This window comes from Cryptomeria japonica, chromosome 1, assembly GCF_030272615.1.
Source record: "Cryptomeria japonica chromosome 1, Sugi_1.0, whole genome shotgun sequence".
Lineage (NCBI taxonomy): Eukaryota > Viridiplantae > Streptophyta > Pinopsida > Cupressales > Cupressaceae > Cryptomeria > Cryptomeria japonica.
In genome coordinates this window covers 15,422,272-15,444,862 of record NC_081405.1, presented here as the reverse complement: position 1 = coordinate 15,444,862, position 22,591 = coordinate 15,422,272, and the positions used below count along the sequence as shown (strand labels likewise).

The window sequence follows — 22,591 nt, the reverse complement described above, 5'->3', positions numbered from 1 at the left end:
ACCAAACTGCAAGCAATATCAAGATTTTCTCCAGATGAACTCCAATCTGCAAACACTTCACTATGCTCTCCTTTAGAATTTCGAACTTCTTGGTGTAAAAATGAAGTTACAAATGATGTATTTGTAAATGAAGTTGAATTCCCAATTAGAAACACGCAAAATCATCCAACTCACGTTTCTAAATCTAACTCAAATCTTGGGAAAGTGTTGTCATCTTCTTTAGTTCGAAAATCCTTTACTTGTGCAAGTTTCTAAATTGTTTTTAGTTGATTAATTCGAACTAGGCTCATTAAATAGTATCTTCCATAAAGTTTCTAATTTGGAACTCAGTCTGAAAATCATAAATATCTCTTTCCCCATTTTAATTTTGAGTTTCTATTTTGATTTTCCAGCTCGTTGATCTTCAAAAATCTTAATTTCCAACTTTCTAATTTGATTAGGAGTTCGATTATCTTGGAAGATTTGATGACATCACTCACATTTTATTGACTTTGTTTGACTTCCAAGAGTAGGGCGGAGTTTTGAGGCTTCAACTTCATGCTTGGGTGGAGTTTTCATCTTCTAACATGATGCTTGGGAGGAGTTTTATGACTTCTATCATCATGTTTGTTTGCTTGCCTTAAACTTCATTCATCCCATTCATAGGGCGGACTTTTGGAGGCTCTCTCCTTGGGCGGACTTCACTCACTTTGAAAATATCTTGCATGTCCAAGTGTAGGGCAGACTTCTACTTGGCACCAAGTATCACTTCATACTTAGCTAAATTTCTGTCATCACTTCTCTTTCATATTGCATCATATTAATCTCTCCATTTACTGACTTCCAATCTTCATGTTGCCATCATTGATGTCTCTTACATAGGGAGGAGGTTTTAGGTTCTTTGACACCACACCTAGAAGTGTTTACTAGGTAGTGCAGACTTTCTATGACATCTCCACCATAGGGCGGAGTTTGAAGGCATCACCTTGGCGGACTTTTGGCTACCTTCTCAAGGCATGGCGGAGTTTTATACTCCCTCCAAATGGCGGAGTTTTGGAAGGACACCAAGGAGGGCGGAGTTTTGTGCTTCCTCTTCATGGCCTCATCACCAAGGCGGACTTTGAAAGGTATCTCCAAGGGCGGACTTTAGGCACCTCTCCAAGGGCGGACTTCTGAAGGTCTTCCTTGGGCGAAGTTTTGAGCTCCCTCTTCTTGGCCTCTTTAATATGGCGGACTTTTGTCATGACTACCAAGGCGGAGTTTGGAAAGACCTCTACCAAGGCGGAGTTTAGGAAGCACTCCCACATGGCAGACTTATGTAGGTCTTCAACATTGTATCCACTTCCTTGGATGGAGTTTAGGAAGGACACCAAGGAGGGCGGAGTTTTGGGTGACTACCACTTCATCATGCTTGGGCGGAGTTTTGGATGACCAACACCATGGGCGGACTTTTAGACTTGGCATCATGGGCGGACTTTCATAGACATCAAGGAGGGCGGAGTTTTGAGCTCCCTCTCCAAGGCGGAGTTTTGACTACTTCCTCATGCATGGCGGACTTTGGTGTTCCCTCCAACATGGTGGACTTTCTTCACTTCTCATGAGGGCGGACTTTTGAGCACCTCTCCATCATGGGGCGGAGTTTAGATCTCTCTCTTCAAGGCGGACTTTTGAAGGCTCTCAAGAGGGCGGACTATATATGAAATATAACATTTAAGTATAAGTGGTGTTTCAATATGTCTTTTCTCTTTCTTATATTTTAAGTTATATTTCATATATATTGTTAGGATGTTTGAGAGTGGTTTCAGATCTCTAGGACTTATAATGCAAAATCTAGATTTTGGAGGATTCTTCAATTTTCCAGACTTAGTCAAATTTCAGGATCAGGATGACATTCCAGACAGCCAAATTTCAGGACATTTGAGGATGACATTCCAGACTTAGATGATTTTTCGAGCTGATTACCCTTTGAATGCGCCATGACCCCCTAAAATATAGGAACTTAGCTTTTTGGGTCAAAACTTGAAAATTTTCGATCACGATCGGAGCAGGCCAATGCCAACAGTGCAAACCCTAGGTTCCCATTCTGAAAAAGCAAAAAGCAGACATCCCTAAAAAAATAGGGAAAACTTTCTAAAAATAGCCATATCGGGGATTGGGCTAAAAATGCCAAAAACAAAACTTCCTAAAAAATAGGAAAAAGCAAAAAAGCAAACTTTCTAAAAATAGAAAGTTGTCCAAATTTGTCCAAGTCAATTGCGATCTTCATCCTTTGGCCTTTCTAAGCACTCTGACGGTGTTCGTATTCTAGAATCTCATGATTTGCAAAAACTAACTTTCAATCCTTAGGACTTGAACTGCTCAAAACTGGGCAAGGCTTGGCAAAACTGAAGTGGAAGGCCACAGAATACTAACAAAAACCCTAGAAAGCAGGAAAAGAGAGGGTCCCCATTTGCAATGGGACGATGTGTGAAAAAGGTCACAACAGGTCTTTTGCAAAGTTTTTGAAAAGTTCACACTTAGACGTTTTACCTTGGTTTGGTGAACTTCGAGCCAGATGCGTGTTTTTTAAAAAAGGTTTTATAATTTTCACTTTACCCTTTGGTCCCTGAAAATCGGCCAACTTGGGTGTTTTGAAAAGGTTTTATTAATTTCACTTTACCCTTTGGCCCCTGAAAATCGGCCAACTTGGGTGTTTTGAAAAGGTTTTATTATTTTCACTTTACCCTTTGGCCCCCGAAAATCGGCCAACTTGGGTGTTTTGAAAAGGTTTTATTATTTTCACTTTGCCCTTTGACTGGAAAATCAGACCAAAGGCGAGTTTTGAAAAGGTTACAAAACTTAGACGCTTTGCTTCCATTTGGCGAAAATCGGGCTCCTGAGGAATCATGCAAGGTTCTGGAATTGACACTCTTGCCTACCTAGCAGACTCTCAGGCTTTAAACCTAGGTTTCCCTTGGATTGATTTTGGGTATTCAAAAATGCGAAACTCTCCGTGCAGAAATCCCAGGCCATGCGACTTAAAATCCAAACACGCCCTTTCTTTTAACGACCACAAAGCCTATTGCTTCACCACTTCCTGCATCCCAACAAAAGGGACGGCGGACAAAAATCAAAACTCGAAACTCAGCAGGACGAAGGCTGAAAACTAAAGAGGGGGACCCTGTCAGCGACAGGGAGTGTGTGCAACGCACAACAGGATTCTTTTCAACACTCTGAGGCGGGGAATTGTCTTCTCCAGTACTGGTCGAAAATCATCCCAAACTCCCTCCAAATATTACATCCTGAACATGAGCATTGACGATTTGTCAAATGCTCAAACAAATTGAGTTAGGAAATCATCCTCCTGTTTTGTCACATCTTCAATCCACTTTCCAAATTTTGTATGTGTATTCCTCGCTACTTCATGATCAAAGTGAAATCCACAATCAACTGCGATAGGAAAGACAAAAGTGAGATCTTCACGCTTATGGGAACTCATCCCTATAATATATTCCTTAAGTCTCACATTTGCTTATACATATTCTTCTTCTCAATCTCCCTCTCCAATCGTGCCCTAATTGCCTGAACCATATCATCAAGTTCCTAGAACTCCTATGTCTTTGTAGTTCGTCCAAGGGCAATCGAAGTGATCTGATAATCCGTGGGAGTGGCCACATCTTTGGTCACATCACACATTGGGATAGCCACTTGTGCAATTTGCACACCTGTTTCATCTCTAGCCACCTTGGAAAATATCTTAGCCTTCTTCTGCTCTTTCACTTTGTTTGTCCTTGCTAAGATATCATCAATATTCTCAATAGAATGTGTTCCTATCATTTTGCTTTTCTCCATGCTCTATAATAACCAATCGGGAATGGTGGAAATACCCATCCCATCATCAAGGCACATCTCTCAATCAAGTCCTCTCAATGCCGAGATGACATCATCATCCTTATCCTTATCCTTAGTCAAATCATAAACATTGTTGCCCAAACTAACATTCAAATGAATTGTGGGAGATCTCGGTGGCTCTTCCTTATTCTATGGTGCTGACTGCGTTGTAGCCTATAATTCCTGAATATTTTCTGGCAAGATCTCCGTATTGGAACATTGTTCAAACTTTACTCTTCTCTGGCATTCCTATTTCGTTTATTGATGAGGAACTGGTGGTGGATAAAGGAGTGCTAGGCTTTTGCTTCTTCTTTGATTACTGACTAACTGTCTCCTTGCCCTTCATTTTAGATTCTCCAGGCATACCCTTCCTTCTTTTGGGAGCATGACTCTCCTCATCTGCATATATTCTTATATTTGTAAGCGTTCTTTCATCTTCATTGAGGGAAGGCTCCACTTGCCTCATTTTTTCATAAGTGAGGGTGACACCCATTTTTATCAATTGGTTCACATATTTGTCCATCCATTCCCTGGAGAAATCATTAACTTCTCTCATAAGTTCATTCAAGTCAACCACCTCAAGTTGTTTCCAACTAGGCAATAATATGGGCTTGCTCACTTCATTTCCCTACTGCGGATGAGTATGATCACTATCATCAACTACTTGATCAGGAATGGAAAAGAGTTCACATTTTCTTATGAAATCCACTAACATTCAGGACCACATTCTCTTCCTTACTGCGTGCTCATCCATGAGATTAGCCTAGTAATCCTCAATGTCAATCTTATGTATGAACTTTTCTCCTCTGATCTTCACAACATTATTATGCGGATCAAATCGATCCCTGCTCTTATAAGTTCCAAGGCGATAGAACTCAAGCTCCCCAACGACTAAACCTGCTACAGCTGCAATGTGGCACACCTCCAAAGTCTTTCCTAATGCAATAGGGAGTGTTATCCTTGTTTTGTGCTTCTCCTTCTAGATGAAATCAAATTCCAAAAATTGTCTCACCACCTCAAGTATGATCATTTTTTCTATAGGATACGTAGGAAGTTTGTATGGTTTGGATCTGAATCCCTGAATCCATAGGTATGTGAAGGTGGGAAACTAAATGTACCATGATCCATATTGTTCAATAAGCTTTGTTGCCACCTTAGACAATCGTTTGTGGATCTCGCCCTGCAGTAGCCTCATGATGTACATGGTGAAAGCATCGTTCACCCTTCTATAATGTTCAATTTTGTGCATATGAAGTTGCGGATAACATTCATAAACTCTATACTATCCTGGTTCGTTTCCAACCTCGCCTTTGCATATCAATCCCTTGTATGTGACAAATCTTGCAAGTAAGTAGACAAGGTAGGAAGTCATTTCAAATGACTTGGTTTTCTCCACATTTCTCAACTAGAAGTCGAGGTTATCACTTATAATCTTGGCCCAATTGACCACTATCCCTCTTATACAATCCTAGATAAAGTATAACATCCAGCCCTCAAATAAGGCACCTTGAGGCATCCCCATCACTCGATTAAGCAAAAATATCTAATCACTATATTCATCTTTGAAGTCCGTACATAGGAATCTCTTGGGAACCTTTGAATGGCGAGGTCTAAGTTCAATTATCCACTCTTTATTTACAACTATCACGCATGCCTTCGCCTTCTTTAGGAACTTAGCTTCATATTCATCCTTAGTTTTCTTTCGCATATCTGCACTCCTTGGAATTCCAAACGCTTCCACGATCGCATCTTCAGCAAGGTATGCAAGTGTAGCCCCTTTAGGTGATTTGATCATTTGGGTCATCAGGTCATAGTGCTTTGCACACTCCACAATTAGCTCACTGCATTGTATGGATGGAGGAAAGTCAGCCGCTTGGTATATGCCACTCTTCATGATATTGGTGGAAAGTGTGGAAGGAAGTTGATTCTTCACTCCGAACATCCTCTATCGCATCCGCTCCATGTCCAGGAATTCCATGTTTGTATCCGTAATTCTCTTCCATCGGGATGACAACAGTGAATCCGGATAGAAACCTTCTTGCACTATCCTCAATTGTTCCTTCCTCGCAGCAATCCCGGCCTTAGACATGGCACCTGTATGAAACTCTAAGTCGATATCATGGAAAAATACTTAAAATAATTTATTTCCAGAATTGCGTAAGTTCTGACTTTAACGATTTGACAAATTTAGGGACTAAAATCAGGAATTCTAACAATATTTATCACAAATTCTGTGTTGACTTTTTGTAACTAGGAAGCAAAATAAAAGATGAATTCTAATTGCCAAAGGCAACATTAGAATTCATTATAAATAGGGCTGGGCCCTCTTCCAATATTATGTGAATCTTTATAGGGCTGGACCCTATCCTTATTTATTGTGTCCAAAACTAAAGGCCACACCTAGTCAAATGTATGGACCCAAAGTCATATCACTTAGCATGTAACTTAGGCGCCAAAGATAGGACCCATATGTGGCGTGTAAACTAAAATATTGCTTGGCGCCAAAAGTTATTGAGCCGACCCAAAAGATGGGTCTCACATCTTGCATATATATACAAGCAACAATTGCAAGTCATTTACATTACTCATCAAGGTGTAATACCTCTCTGCTCTATGCAAACTTCTTCAGTCATATGTGCGAATTATCTTAGCTAGTAGGTGCAAAGTTATCCAGACTTAAGGTGCAACAAAAGTGCAGATTTGGTGCGAACAGATTGCAGACCTGAGTATACAAAAGTGCAGACTTAAGGTGCTCTAAAGTGCAGATTTGGTGCAGACCTAAAGTGCACCAAAAGTGCAGATTTGGTGCAGACCTAAAGTGCACCAAAAGTGCAGATTTGGTGCAGACCTAAAGTGCACCAAAAGTGCAGATCTGGTGTGGATAAAAGTGCAAATCTAAGACTATCTTGTGTGCAGACCTAGCCATCAAAGGAGCATAAAACAGATTGCTGTTTGATCATCTTCATCAGCCCTAAGAGATAAGTGTTGTACTCAGAATGTTACATCTAATTTATAATCAGATCTGAGGATCACTTCGTGCTGGGTTTTTTCCTCCAAGAGGGAGGTTTCCCAGGGTAACTTGTGTTATGTGTCTATGTTGTTTCATGCATTCAACTTCTACTATGTTTGTTTAAATGTTCATTATTAATCATTTAACCTACAGATTAATATAAGCTGGAAATTAACATTATCAAAGATACAATTCTGATTTTGTGCTTATTGTTAATCTGAGATCTTAAAGTCAACATTCTGAAGATAAAATGAGAATTTGATAAAATAGAGTACAAAAACCCTCATAAAACCTTTATTTTTAGACTTTATAAGGTCTGATCATGTAAACAAAGTCTGAAGACAAGCTTGTATACTCAGAAAAATGTCGCAAATGGGGTCCAGAAGTATACCACAAGTCTGATTATACTTGGAAAAAGGTGTGTGTAAGTCTGATTTTCAATTTTCAATGTCTGATACACCTTCCAAGGTCAACAATGGCCCCAACAAGTCTGAAGACACCCTGCAACTAACATGAATCAGCAATTTGAAATAGTCACAACCATGTGAAATATTTGCATTTGATATATTTTACCTCTCCAAGGCTGAAAATGGCCAATTCTGGGTATGAATATGTGGTTGGTAATAATAAATAAGTCTGAAGACACTTCTGGAAGTGATGCTTCAGACTGTAAGAGCAATGGTGTTGCCACAATATACCCTCAAACAACTCAAAATTGATGTCCAAATGAAATCGCCTATGGCTGGAAATGAAAATCAGGTCTGAAAATGCAAAGTTCCAGCCAATGACCAGCAATGGTGGCCAAAAATGGTGCCCAAATTCACCCAACAAGCACTTAGATAAAAATCGCCATGGTTCCCAATGATGGCACCAAGCAAGACACCCCAAATTGCCCCCAAAGTCTGAAGCAATTGGCCACACCAAAATCATGGCCTTCCAACAATGGTGCCACACTTGCAAAATTGTCAATAATGCAGCTCAATCGGCCACTTGAATTGCTGTAACCTCCTCTCCAATGGTGGTGCCTATACACAATTGGGCAAAATTGCCCCTTTAAATCTGCAATTCCTCTTCAAAAATGATGTCAAAATGACACTTACACAAATTCGCCCAGCTGGGAACTCCAATCAGCCTCCAATGGCGCCTTCAATCAGTCACATCAGCAAGATGTAATAATATTATATTGCTGTTTGGGTCTCTTTATTCATGTTTTCACCTTGAAACTTCACCACATAAGCAATGTGGGATAAAAACTTACCTTTTTATACTTCCCTCAAAAAATCGATTTGCCTTGGGATAATTGATTTGTCATTCAATAATTGTTTGCAGGCATTAAATAATTTGCAATAAGGCAAAAACAATTAAATGGGAGCACACTTGTAATTAAAATCGTTCAATTTCATTAAATTCCAACCAATTGGGGAAAATTGATTCATGTTTGGACAATATTTTGTATTAAAATTCTTCATAACTCATCACAATTGACCATTTGGGGAAAATCGATCCCCATCAAGAAGCATTGAATTGCATTATTACACTTGCTAAGTTCCAAAAAATCCAATTTGGGGAAAATCGACCCCCATCACGACACTTAAAATTCATCATTTTGGGGAAATTCGATCCCCATCAAGACAATCATCTGCATTCATTTCCTTAATTTCACTCACAAACTAGCTTTGGGGAAAAACGACCCCCATCAGGACAAGGAATTTTGTCCACATTTAAGTTCATACTTCATTCCTAGGGAAATTCGACCTTCATCAGGAAAATTTCCAACACTTAGACAAATTTTGGGCCTCCTGGTGTTAAAATGTGGTCCATCAGGACAATTACCACGATACTTGGGGAAAAATGCCCCTCATCAGGAAAATGAGTGGGGAAAATCATGACCCATCAGAAAAAAGTCCATTTATGCCTTAAAAACTAAGGAAACGGGGTCCTTTCATTGGGAAAACTTATTTCTAGACCTTGATTTCATGTTACCCATCAGGACTTGAATGATTTTCACACCACTAAGTATCCAAACATGTCAAATTTCATTGTTATAAATCAAGACATTCACCATTTTATCTGAATTTGAGCGGGAAAATAAGGATTCCATTGGGACAAAGTGCAATTTTGACATGATTACCCTACTAGGAGAGAAAAAACGACCCCTAAAGGACCTCTTGATGCTTAGGCACAAAAATATCACCAACCTAAACACATTTAAACTCATTTACGCTCAAAATACAGACTTAGACAAGATTTTAGGATCACCAAGACAATTTAACATTTTATACGCATTTGATCCTATTCAAAACTCAAAACCCTAATAGCACCTTAGGCATGCTCACTTCAAAACTGAGACTCGGGCATTGAAAGCTCAAAACTGTCGCCTAACTACCAAAACCCTAAACTAACACGATGCAGAAAGCAGGAAAGAGGGGGGTCCCCGTTTGCAATGGGGTGATGTTTGAAAAGGTCACAACAAGATCAATGTCATCCAAATCAATCAGTTCATCTGATTGGTCCTGCACCTTTCTTGTGCGAAGTCAAGTTATATTGCACAAAAACAAGATCATTGAGGCATCATTGAGTCAACTTATTACGCTTCTTCATGTGAATAGCATCAAACAAACTCAAGTTGCACTCACAGCTAGAAGCATTACAAGATTCAGACAAAATTCGGAGGGCTAACCTAAATTTAGCGTATTTCCACCCCAATCTTCCAACTAAGCCCCTACAAATAAGATATTCATTTTTTTGTAAATAAACAATATTTTATTAATAATTGTAATTCATAAATTGCAAGATATAAGGCTTGTTGGAAGCATGAACTTGTATGGTTGTCATTGATGTAAAACCTAGTTATCCGAATGGATGTTGGTCTGGATATGCTCTTGGTTGTTGATGGTTGATGCTCATGTGTTGATGATTAATGTGTTGTTGCTAAGTTAGTCAATGATATAACATAGTTACAAGACCCGGACTCGACAAGCTGATTTTTGACTTGGACTCAGCAAAAAACTTGGCCAAGACTCGACAAATAGAAAAACCCAAGAAATTCAAAAATTTTTAACGATTTTAAACTTGATTCATGTATTTTTTAATAAATAAACCTCAAAGACACAATAATCTCATCAAATAGAAGCTACTTTGAACACATACACAAGTTTACATTCATCACCTAAGTATAAATGCAAATTTTAGGCTTGAGCTGAAGGAAATAAGCTAAACTAAATAACACATTAGAAATACAAATAGTGTCAAATGTCTACAAAATTCATGGAATATTAAGTCCATGTCATCAAAGTGCAAAACATATATCAACATAAAAGCTAGAGCCTAGAAGTCTAAGGCTCAGAGAAGCCAATATCAGTGATCGCTCAACTCCGCAATTCGAGGCCCAATGCTCGCACTCACACTACCACAGACCACTACTTCCAGATCCAGGAAATGGAGGTCGAGGATTTGAAGAAGCCTCTCCACCAATGGCTGCCATTTCTCCCATTTGCTTCCTTTTTAATTCTTTTTTCTCTTTAAATTCCTCTAATTGAGCTTGCACTTCACATATAGCCTCAAGGAGTGCTTTTTTGCATGGGTTTGCATCATAGCATTCTATTTGTGCAATGTGATATTTCAACCGGTTAATACCTCCCCCATTATATTTTGTTTTGCAATAAATACATGTTACTTCTTTTTTTGATCCGGGGATGCCATGTTTCCAAGCCTTATCCTGTCTAACTTGGGCACCACTTCCACTACCGATAGGCTAAGACATTATGCTGCAATATATTATAAATGAAAAAAATCAGCATAATGTCTCTTATTCTAATGAAGTTAAACTTTAAAAATAAATAATAGAAAGAAAAAACAAAACTAGGGTTTCAACTTCCATATTTTTTCCATCAATATAGAATAAAACAAAAACAAAACACATGTACAAAAAAATGGAAATATGAAAGTAAGAAAATCAAAAAATAACAAAAAACAATGGTACTTACCTCCATAAATTTGCTAGAAACCTCTTCCAAATCCTTCTTTAATACCTTTAACTGCTTGAATGCAAGCTACAAACTTGCAAAAACAATCAACATTTGCAATCTCCTCTTCAATCTACCTGCTGGTCTGCTCTTCAATGCCTCTATTTTTTTGCTCAAAACCCTCTTTTTCTCTCCTCCTTGTGTTTGCAAACAACAAAAATGACATTTTAGGGTGAGACTCAAAACATATTAACCTTTTGTTTCATTTAAAACAAAGCCATTTTATTTTATTTTTCACTTTTTCTTTGTTGCCTAGGCGGCAGAGTCTAGCCCTCGGGACTCGCTGAGTCTGGCAGACTCATCGAATCTACCAAAACCCGGCCAGACTCGACCGAGTCAAAGTCCAGAGGCCACTGGCCTCGGCGAGGGCAACCCGCCTCGGGACTCGGCGAGTCTTGCCAAGACTCACAGAGTCTTGTAACTTTGGTTTATAATTAATCTGATTTAAAGTTCCGGACTGATTCACCCCTCGATCTCAGTCATGCCGTATGTTCAACAATTGGTACCAGAGCTTAGGTCACGGGTTCGAATCCCTCAATCGTGTTGGGGGGGATTATTGGAAGGTTGGTACCTTCGTGCCCTTGGTTGTTCAACGCCACCATCAATGATTCGTGACATGGTATAACTGCCTCTTGTGGTTTGTTTATCTCTAGTGTTTGTATCAGGCATTAAAAGGTCAATCTTTTGGTGCAATGGCAAAACTTGGGCCAACAAGGCTTCACTTTTTCTTACTTGATGTTTGGATCTCTCTCCCTTGTATAGCTAATTTGGAAGAAAACAATGTCCCCCTAGCTGCCTTACAATTTTACAACTCTAATATGATGAGGTCTCTCATTGCACTTGTAGGTGTCATCCTCTCAATACATGTGGACAAGTTCTCCATCACCACCCCATTAGCATCCGTGAACTATCAGAGTAATACAACTTGGGGTTGAAAAAGTATCCAGCTGCATGAATGGGTTGGGGGAGTTGATTGTTCCACTTCTGATCAATGATCTCCCAAATAGGGGCAAATCTATTTGCATCCCCCATGTAATAGTGTTGGATTGCCTCTTTGGCCCTATCCATCACCTCATAAATATATCCCATTGCATTCTTCTCACCATCCACCAAGCGCAAAACACTCACCAATAGCTCAGTCACCTACAAAGAAGAACCAAATTTACATTACAATTTACTAAGAAACAAAATACTTTTAAAATTTAAAGTTAAAAATAAAGGATTCAATTTATAATTAAATTAAGTTGAAGTTACCTTGACAATCTCTATTGCTCTAATTGCAAATTCACCATCAAAAATTATTTTTACAATCCTTTCTCCATCAACCTTCTTTGAGTAAGTTGAGTCTACCCATGGTTGACTCACAAACATGTGCTTCAAGGGAGTCAATAAACTAGTAAAGCTTTGTAACGTTAGAAAATTAGTTGCAAACCTTGTAGCTCATAATTGACAAGTTCTTTATTCTTGGTATGCTCTCTCATCAATTGAAGAACCCATGGGTGATTATATATATATCTTGTTTTTGTGATTGGTTTCATCCAATCAATTTTGCCTATGTCCTCCAAAAGAAGGTCAAGGTAATGAGCTACACTTAAGGGGTCCAAAAAAGTGTTTGATGCCTTTATTGAAGCAATCTTCCAGCTGCCACATATGCTGCTACATTGTCAATAACAACTTGAACAACATTTTCTATGCCCACCTCTAAAACAACCTCCTCAACATCAAACTCAATTTTTTTGCATTCTTTGTTATGTTGGAGGCATCAATTAACTTTAGAAAAAACTTCACAACATTTAAAACCACTATAAAATTAATAAGAGTGTGGTTTCTTCCATTTGTCTAGCCATCTAAAAGAACTGAGCATCCATACTTTCACCATTGCTTCTTTTCAGCTTCCACAATTTCTTTTGCATCTACAATAGCCATCTTTGAGCAACCTATCACTTAAATCTCTTGGACTAGGGACCCTGAACCCTTTCCCTACAATTGTCAATGCTATCACCAAACTCTCCCAATATGGACTCCTTACCACATTGAAGGAATATTGTTATAATACCACAAGTTTGCACAAGCCTTTTCTGCTTCCTAATACACCTCCTTATTCTACCCAGTAGCTTCCACGAGGGTTGATCCAGGTTCATTTCTAGGCACAAAAAAATTGAGGTTGCTTGAAGTGGAGGAGGAAGATGGGCCACATACACATGGACCACGACTAGAGCCAACAATGTGTTGCACATCCACCTCAATCCTTGTTGACAAATTAGGAGCAATGGATTCTTGTATGGATGTTTGTTGCCTTCCCCTCTCCACTATCTTTTCATCTAGTGTTGCAAGGAGGGCTAGCATCTCTCATTTGACCTCTTCAGGGGCTAATTTACATGGATTGGCATCACAGCAAGGAATGTCTAAAAGATGGTATTTATGGCAATTGATGCCTCCACTATGCTTCTTCATGCACTAGGTACAAATAACAGTCCATGGTACCAGTCCCATTATGCTATGTTTCCAAGTGGGGTCACATGGAGTTTCCTTCCAACAAGTTGACTTGCACTTACTAAGTTTGTAGCAGATGCAAAGCCAAATGCCATTGTGATTATAAATCAACCTACAACATTGATAGCGACAAAAAAATAACAGCATTGAGCCGTAAATAAGTTTCACTACATTTATTAGATTTATGAACAATTTGTAATTTCTAGTTTATAAAACTTTCCATAATAAATATTAAAAACTATATTTGAATCTTATATATCTTAATAATATATCTTTTAATCAATATATATATTATTATATACATTTAAACAATATTTAAATTTAAAACAATAAATAATCAATATATTCATTATTATATACATTTAAAATTTTAAACAATTAGAGTCATGTAATTTCCACAGTCCATAATGTTAGTTTTTACACTGATGGTTTAAGCTATGTGATACTTTTCATTATCAATGTTTCGGATCATACTACATGATCCATCATATGGATAAACGAAATAGTTAGAGAGCAGAAATGAGAGGATAGCTGCAGACTGATGGGATTGAAAATTTAAATCATTATATATACATTTAAACAATATTAAAACAATACACAATCAATATATTAATACATTAAGATTAACTAGTTAACATTAAAATTTTAAAGAATACTATCGATTCATTCAAAAAATCAATTAGATCACTCTACTGGTTCTCAGAAAAGAAAAGAAACTCTTGCAAGTTGCAACAATTTTAAAGATTAATTAAAAAAAATTGTGGAGATTGCTGCATGAAACAAAACAAAAAACTATAGGAAATTGAACTTAAGAAAAAAATTGTTGAGATTAATGAAAATTTAGGGAAAAGAATTTCCAACTTACCTGCAAATCACTGTTGGAGGAGTGTGTTTTTATTTTGCGACTATGGTTTTTAAAGGGAAAAAAGAAATATAAAAAATGTACGTTTACCACTTTTTTTTCCCGCGTTTGGGCTGTGTAAATCTTCTGGTGGGTTTTTGACGAGTTTTGTGCAAGATCTCAATGAGTTTTAGGTAACTACTAGGCAAGTTGTAGGTGAGTTTTTTTAAGGTGCCAAACACAAGTTAACTCGCAAGTTGCTCATTGGGTAAAAAACTCACGAGTACTCACATACTTGGTGAGTACTCACCATGTATGTATTGTAAACCATGGTTTACCAAAAGCAATGGAAACTCAAAGGGACCAACAAAATGGATTTAATACACTAACTAAATTCATGATATTATGGTTTTGTACATCCCGATTGTCAAATGCATCAAAATTTTCCAAGGCTAGCAATGTAAAAACATTAATAAGTAAAACTGTATATCAATATAACATGGTTGCAATTGCAAAGTTTAGTGAAAGTGGACAATTTACCACATTTAACATATACAAATTGGCTAATGTTCATGAAAATCTTTGTAAATGTCCAAAGATGAATCTATGAATCATGAATAAACCTATTACTTTGCAAAAATAGAAAACCCATCAAGCTTTCCTTACTAGCAATCAGTAATCTATACATTTTCCAGAAAACAAAGCATACAACATTCAAGAATGACATTTTCAAAAAAATACCAGTTTGAAGTTGCATATATTCTCCTTACCAATCATCATTTGATCCAGTAGGAGTTGTGTATAGTGCACCAGATTTTCTCCATTTCTCAATTACTTGCTTATTTCTAGGATTATCAGCAAGCCCTCCTTTTGAACGTCTATTGTGAATGATAATAAGTGGAAATTTCTTTGATGGGCTCCTTTGTTGTATGCCAATGGCAATATTGTTTAACTATCAATTGCCACAAGAACAATTAGCCAAGATGACTCTGAATTTTCATTAACTGTAGAGATCCTACCATTTTACCCTTACCCTGAGGCTAAAAAATTGGGATTCAAAGTAGGAAGAAACTAGTTACCCAGTTACCCGAGAATAATTGAAGGTAGCATCCTTATAAAGACCCACATTCGCACCATCAACTATAGCATCAAATGGTCCATGCTTTTCCAGCCATTCCTGTATGAACAAGACTACAGTTTACACTATCTGATAATCTTTACTTTACAGCCAATTAATGAATCTTATATATTATTTATATACATCAATTCAAAAATCAGATGCCACATACACTTTCAAATGTTTGCCAGCATGTTAACTCAATTAATTCAGATTGCATGCCTGGTTGTTAACAAAGTATTGTAACAAAATATTGAGCATAGAACAGCTGAACATATTTCCTGGGGCTACAAGTGATGAAGGAACATTGGAAGAATGGAAGCATGCCAAAACAGCAACCACTAATTACATAATATAGCAAGCGTAATGACAAGACAATAGAACTCCCAACTGCAAATAAAAAATTAATCATTCGTCTAAACTGCTCATTCTTGCTTTGCATTTTTTATATTGTACGCTTGCTTGAACCTGTAGGTGCACGCTTATTTGCATACATAAAAGCACCAACTCCTCCATTGACAAACCTATTCTCCATGCATGCATCATAGACAAGTATAATGATATTGAAAGATGACTGGAATGGTATTAATTATCAAAACTACATGTAACAATAAAAATAACTTACACAAAAGACATTAACTTTGAAAAATGTGAAATTTGAATCATGAATGCAAAGTATCTTTTAACACTGGTATAAGCACAGGAATGTGCATACACATATCAATGATACTACAAATATATATACACATTGAGAAAATTCAGGTACATCAAGTGCAATTATAATGTGATATTCAGCACCATCATGATGTATGCAGATATTTAATGAGAGACTGCCCTCTTTGCGGGTGTCAATAATATGATGAATTGCCCATAGCCTCCCATAGAATTATGATATAAATTATAATTATCAACAAAAAATAAGTGGCATGAGCAATAAGCACATCAATAAGATGAAAATAAACATCAGTGCTATGGCCAAGGTTACTGTTAAAAGTTGCCCACAATAAATGTCATGCAACTAAAAGAATCTTTAAAATAATCAATTGAAGCTTAGCCATGAATAATGATGGCCACATCAATCTCAGGAGCTATGATGCACATATCAGGATTAACTAATACAGTCTTCATTGACTGAATAAGTAAATGAACAGACCAGGATGCTCCAACCAGAAGCTGTCTTCGAAAGATGGTCACTCTTATGCCTTTCATAAGTAGATGAACAGTTGGGGGCCTTAACAACAGAAAAGCAATCAATTTTAGTTCCATAGAGGCAATGATTTATTATACATTCGTCTTGATTTTGTCTCACAAGTAAAGAGAATGCCTAGAAAAATCAGTGATTGTCTCTTCCTCAAAAACAGTGACTGACATGATGAGATCTAACAAAGATGTACAATTGAAGCCTCTAGGTCAAAATTCAGAGAGACAATCACAGGTTTTTGCCCTATGTGACTCCCCCGATGAAAGCAGATGTTTATTGAGGAACTCACAGACTGTTGGATGGCTCATTATTGGTAAAGAGAAAAATGAATCCAACAGATCATGTGCAGAATCTGGATTGTATAGCCTTGAAATAGTAAACATGTAATATAAGTATCTTCTTCCTCATATTGATGAACTATTGAATAATACAAAGGGTGTGCAATGTTTTCTTAAATAGATCTAAAAGGTGGGTATCACCAAGTCTAAATTCAGAAAAGGATGAGTAGGAATCAAACTACAACACCAGTGACAAATACTGATATAGAAGTATTCTTTTCATGGAAAATTTATGTGGTTTGGATGACAATGTAAAATACCAAGTTACTGAGTTCAGCTCCCAGATCTGTACCCAATTTAAACAGCCCAATTTGCTTTTCAAAATGGCCCAGATTTATTCTCTTAAGAGTACTTCACTCAGTTATGGCCCAATTTATCTGAGACAAAAATGAGACAGACCCATGCATGGAACCCAACACCATCCTCTGAGTGACCAGAAAATGACTCAAGTTAGTGAAATCAACTTAATCACTTAATGTTTTCATAAAGACTCATCCTTACACTGAGCACTCTTAAATAATGACATCTCTTTAACAAGAAAAGAATATGAACAAAGTTGCAGAGATAACATTGTCAGGGTGAAACAAAGGCAATGTGTGTCATGAAGGAACCAAGAATAGGCAACGATTTCAACCCTACTCAAAATTCTCTTATGAGTTGAACCAGAGTGGAACTCATCATGTTCAGCAATAGTCGTCAAAGGTGGTTTTGCTTGCAGATAAACCATCCTAGACAGGAAAAAGATGTCACGATCCCGATTCCAATGGCCTAGTTGGCCTCCCATGTGGTCTTTTATAATACCCGATTATTTTAATTTTGACTATGGCTTTATTAAATAAATAATTCTCCTATATCATTTTTATGTTCTTTTGGGATTTTTTGTCAACCGACTTGAGGTCGGCTCTCCTTACCTCAGCACGCAAGCCTTTATAAGGCATGTTGGGTGTGAAGGGTGGTCATGCTTCGATGTGGAATTGAAGTGCAGCGCACAACATAGATTGTGGGAATGCTCATTCACACAATCAGGTGACGTGGGACAATACCCCTGCTTTCCCCCTTTTCACAGTCTAAGCATTCAGAAATTTTTCTAATCAATTTCGTTTGCATCAGAAAGACGCTAGATAGGTAGAGATCATGTGGCTGTATTACAGGGTGGTTGTAGCAAAGAGCTGACATTGAACATCAATCCAAATTGTATTGGTGCTCTGTGATATAGATATTTTGTGGCCGGTGTCCTCCGCACTAACACTTGCGCCTCCCAATGCAAGTGCTATCATCAATCCTTCCAGGCCACACATAATCAGGTGGAGTCTTCATATGGACAGGAACTATAGAGATCAACCTGCAGCATCAATTAGAGAACATAACCTTCAACATCTTCAGAGGAGTCAGGACGATCATTCTTGCTGCGTCAGTAAGGACATTCCGACAAGCAAGCATCTGCATTCCTAATAGGCACTGTATGTAGGAAATATCATTACACTCTATATAAGAATTGATACATCTGAGATCATTCTGTAACTAAAGGACTAAGATATTACATGTAATGATGTTCTGAAATCTGTTGGTATGGTTTGTTCTTAACCATGTTTCGAATCAATGAAACTTTGCAAATTTCTTGAAGACTTAACTGTTGTTTGGATGCACCATAAGTTTGATATTGAAGTTCACTGTCTGTAATAGCTTAGTTTTGTTTTTACAACTCAGAATATTTCAGTGGTATCAGAGCTTCAAATCCTGCCAACTTGTGGGTTTGTTGAATGAGCATTCGAGAGCAGGGATATCTGCAGAGAGAAAAGAGAAAAGAATATATAATGGGGGATCCAAATGAAGAAGCCAGGGCTTTCTTCAAGAAGTCTAAAGAAATGCAGGCCAGTGTGTCTAAGACTCTGAAAGAAGTGGCTCAGTTATTGAAAGACCTTAAGCAACAACCAACTAGTGAAAAACCAGCTAATGATAAGGGGGAAGTAGCTATTCTGTTGGAGAAAAGACAGCCCCAGATGGTGGAAAAATCCCAGCCGGCACCAAATCATTTAGAGCAAAGTTCCTGAGAAACAAGGAGACTAATGCAAAACAATCAGATCAAATCAGTGAAATAGACCGACTCCATGCTGAATATCACTCTCTGAGTGTAGCTATCAGGAATGATATGGCATTTGCAGAATACTGTGGCCTCAAATCGAGAACTGGCCCTAGGAGGAAAGGGTACGAAGATAGGAAGGATATCCAGTATTACTTAGGGAAGATTACTATCCCTAACTTTGATGGAACAAGTGAGACATCAGCAAGGTCATGGTTGTAGAAACTTGACACCTAGTTCTCTCTGAATCCCATGCTTGAGGAAGAGGCTCTCAAGTTCGCTACTTTACATTTGGAAGGTATAGTGCACGAATGGTGGTACCATGGTATGGTGACTCAAGGACATGATTCCATAACGACCATGGAGGAGTTTGGTCAGCGATTGACAGAAAGGTTTGAAAGGAAAGATCCTGAAAACTACTTCAGAGAATTAGCACAGTCAAAATAGGAAGGCAAGGTGGAGGATTATGTGACGGAGTTTCAAAAACTTTTTGTGTGATAGTGCCTGATGTATCAGATAAGAGGCTTGTTGTGCTCTTTGTGGAAGGACTAACTAAACCCCTTAAGGGGTTGACCAGGGCTTTTATCCAGGCACACTTCAAGAGGCTACTACAAGGGCCCTCAATATGGAAGAATCAGTGGTATGGAACAACGCTAATATCAGAAGAACACCCCTTGTACCGCCCAAAAAACCTTTTCAAAGAAATACAGTGATGACCAATATACCATTAGACAAGCCTAAGTCCCTTGATGTATCCAAGAACGAGCTGAGGAGAAAGAGGTTGTGTTTCCAATGTAGGGAACCTTGGCAGCCAGGGCATCGTTGCTTAGGAAAGGGGCAGATACATTACATTGAAGTGAAGAAGTTGAAGATGATGAGACTGATTCTGAAAATGAGGCAAGAAATGTTGAGAATGTGCAGGTGACACTCGTGCTGCCCTCATGGGAGAACCACGATATAGTGCATTCCGCATTAAAGGAGTCTTGAAAGGTCAGAAGGTAATCGTCCTTATTGATAGTGGAGCCACATACAACTATGTTAATGAAGAAATGGTAAGGAGACTGGGTCTAAATACAACTCCAAGTGAAGGATTTGATGTAAAGGTAGTTAGTGGGACTGTTTTATCTTGCACTCAAAAGATACATCGAATGGAGTTGGCAATGGGAGATTATAAATTACAGGATGACTTTTATGTGATTGACATGGAAATGAAAGTAGTCTTGGGGTGTTAATGGTTGCATGCAATAGACAAATATGAGACCAGCCATCAGAAAATGGAAATTTCTTTCAAACACAATGGGAAAAAGGTAGTGTTGCATGGATTATCCAGCAAAGGGACAATGGATATATCAGCTAAGAGGATGGAAAGGGTGTTTTGTAAGGGACAAGCAGCATGGGCAGTTGAGTGTATCATCACCAATACAAATGTTGCTAGGAAAGAAGGATCTGCTAATGTGCAGATCCAATCTATTTTGGACAAGCATGGTAATGTATTCAAAAACATACCCCCAGGTTTGCCCCCTAGCAGAGGTTTCTAGCATTGAACATGAGGAGGGAGCAAAACCAGTAATGATCACTCCCTACCAACATCCAAAGGTATACAAGGAGGAAATTGAAAAGGCAATCTAAGAATTGTTGGATATGGGGCATATTAGGCCTAGTTCTAGCCCCTTTGCATCTTCCGTAGTGCTGGTTAAGAAGAAAGATGGAACTATGAGGATGTGTATCAACTACCAAGCTCTCAATAAGAAGACTATTAAGAACCGTTATCCAATACCACAAATTGATGAATTGATTGATGAGCTTCATGGAGCAAGGTATTTTTCTAAGATTGATTGGCGTTTAGGGTACCACCAAATCAAGGTTAGGGACCAAGATGTACACAAGACAGCATTTAGGTGTCATTATGGACACTATGAATATCTGGTAATGCTTTTTGGTCTAACAAATGCTCCAACAACCTTCCAATCTTGTATGAATCAGGTTTTCACTCCACAATTGAGGAAATTTGTTTTGGTCTTCTTTGATGACATCTTAGTTTATAGTAAAACTTTGGAAGATCATTTAAAACATTTGGATGAGGTTTTGAGTATCTTAAGAGCAGCAGTCCTTTTATGCCAAAGCATTCCGTACCACTGGTTAAGAAAAAAGATGAAACTATGAGGATGTGTATCAACTACCGAGCTCTCAATAAGAAGAATATTAAGAACCATTATCCAATACCACAAATTGATGAATTGATTGATGAGCTTCATGGAGCAAAGTATTTTTCTAAGATTGATTTGTGTTTAGGGTACTACCAAATCAAGGTTAGGGACAAGGATGTGCACAAGACAGCATTTAGGTGTCATTATGGACACTATGAATTTTTGGTAATGCCTTTTGGTCTAACAAATGCTCCAACAACCTTCAAATCTTGTATGAATCAGGTTTTCATTCCACAATTAAGGAAATTTGTTTTGGTCTTCTTTGATGACATCTTAGTTTATAGTAAAACTTTGGAAGATCATTTAAAACATTTGGATGAGGTTTTGAGTATCTTAGAGCAGCAGTCCTTTTATGCCAAAGCATCCAAGTGTGAATTTGGGTTGCAAGAAATTTTGTATTTGGGATTTAAAATCAGCAAGCATGGAGTGAGGGTAGATGAGGAGAAGATCAAGGCCATTCAAGATTGGCCTAGGCCAAGCAATCTAACGCAGCTGAGAGGATTCATGGGATTAAGCAACTACTACAGAAGGTTTGTAAGTGGGTTTTCTCAGCTAGTTGCTCCCTTAACCAACTTGACCAGGAAAGGGGCATTTGCATGGACCCCATCAGCTCAACAAGCCTTTGATAAGCTCAAAGAGGTAATGAGTTCACGCCCAGTTTTAGCAGTTCCAGAATTCTCACGTCCTTTTGTTTTAGAATGTAATGCTTCCGATGAAGGGATAGGAGTTGTTCTAATGCAAAATAAACATCCTATAGCTTATGAAAGTAGAAAGCTCAATGAGACTGAGCGAAAGTTGTCAATTTATGACAAAGAAATGTTGGCTATAATACACGCTTTGACTAAGTTTAGGCAATATTTGGTTTGCAACAAGTTTTTGGTTAAGATTGATCATAATGATGAATACAAAGAGGGGGGGGGGGGGTGAATTAGTATTCCAAAAAATATTGTACTTAAACACTTTAATAGTGTAGCAGTAAACCAATAAAACAGTTTAGCAAACAAACCGGTTAACACACATGCAAACCAAATAGCAAATAATGCATTCACCCACAGAAGCACAATCACCATAACACAAGAGATTTTGACGTGGAAACCCAAATGGGAAAAACCACAATGAGATGAAACTCACAAGTAACTATCTGCAGAATAGTAACCAGACCGGTTAAGGTCATACAATGTTCTTTACCAAAACAGATCCTGTTAAGAATCTCAATCTCTATTAGGAGATAAGTCCGATTAAAGACTACCTTGTGAGAGGATTTCAGATCCACAGATGTGAACCACCTTGTTAGAGGATTTACAAAGGCTTTTCTGGGCCTACCCGGTTAAGGGTTTCTAACTTGTCAAAGATGTGAGTAATCAACAAGTGAATGATCTAGCAAATGGCACAGTCTGCTTGATTAGATCCATTGTAGCTCATAGCTAATG

General features: G+C 38.0%; 1 protein-coding gene across 1 annotated transcript in view; it reads right to left on the bottom strand.

Moving 5' to 3' along the window:
• LOC131028195 (proteinaceous RNase P 1, chloroplastic/mitochondrial) overlaps positions 1-22,591 on the bottom strand; it is a 73,993-nt gene that overhangs the window by 25,039 nt on the left and 26,363 nt on the right. Inside the window, exons 2-3 of the mRNA XM_057958436.2 lie at positions 15,306-15,395; positions 14,989-15,170 (exon numbers count right to left, since the gene is read on the bottom strand). Of these exons, the coding sequence (XP_057814419.2) occupies positions 14,989-15,170; positions 15,306-15,395 (272 nt within the window). The remainder of the gene's footprint in view (positions 1-14,988; positions 15,171-15,305; positions 15,396-22,591) is intronic.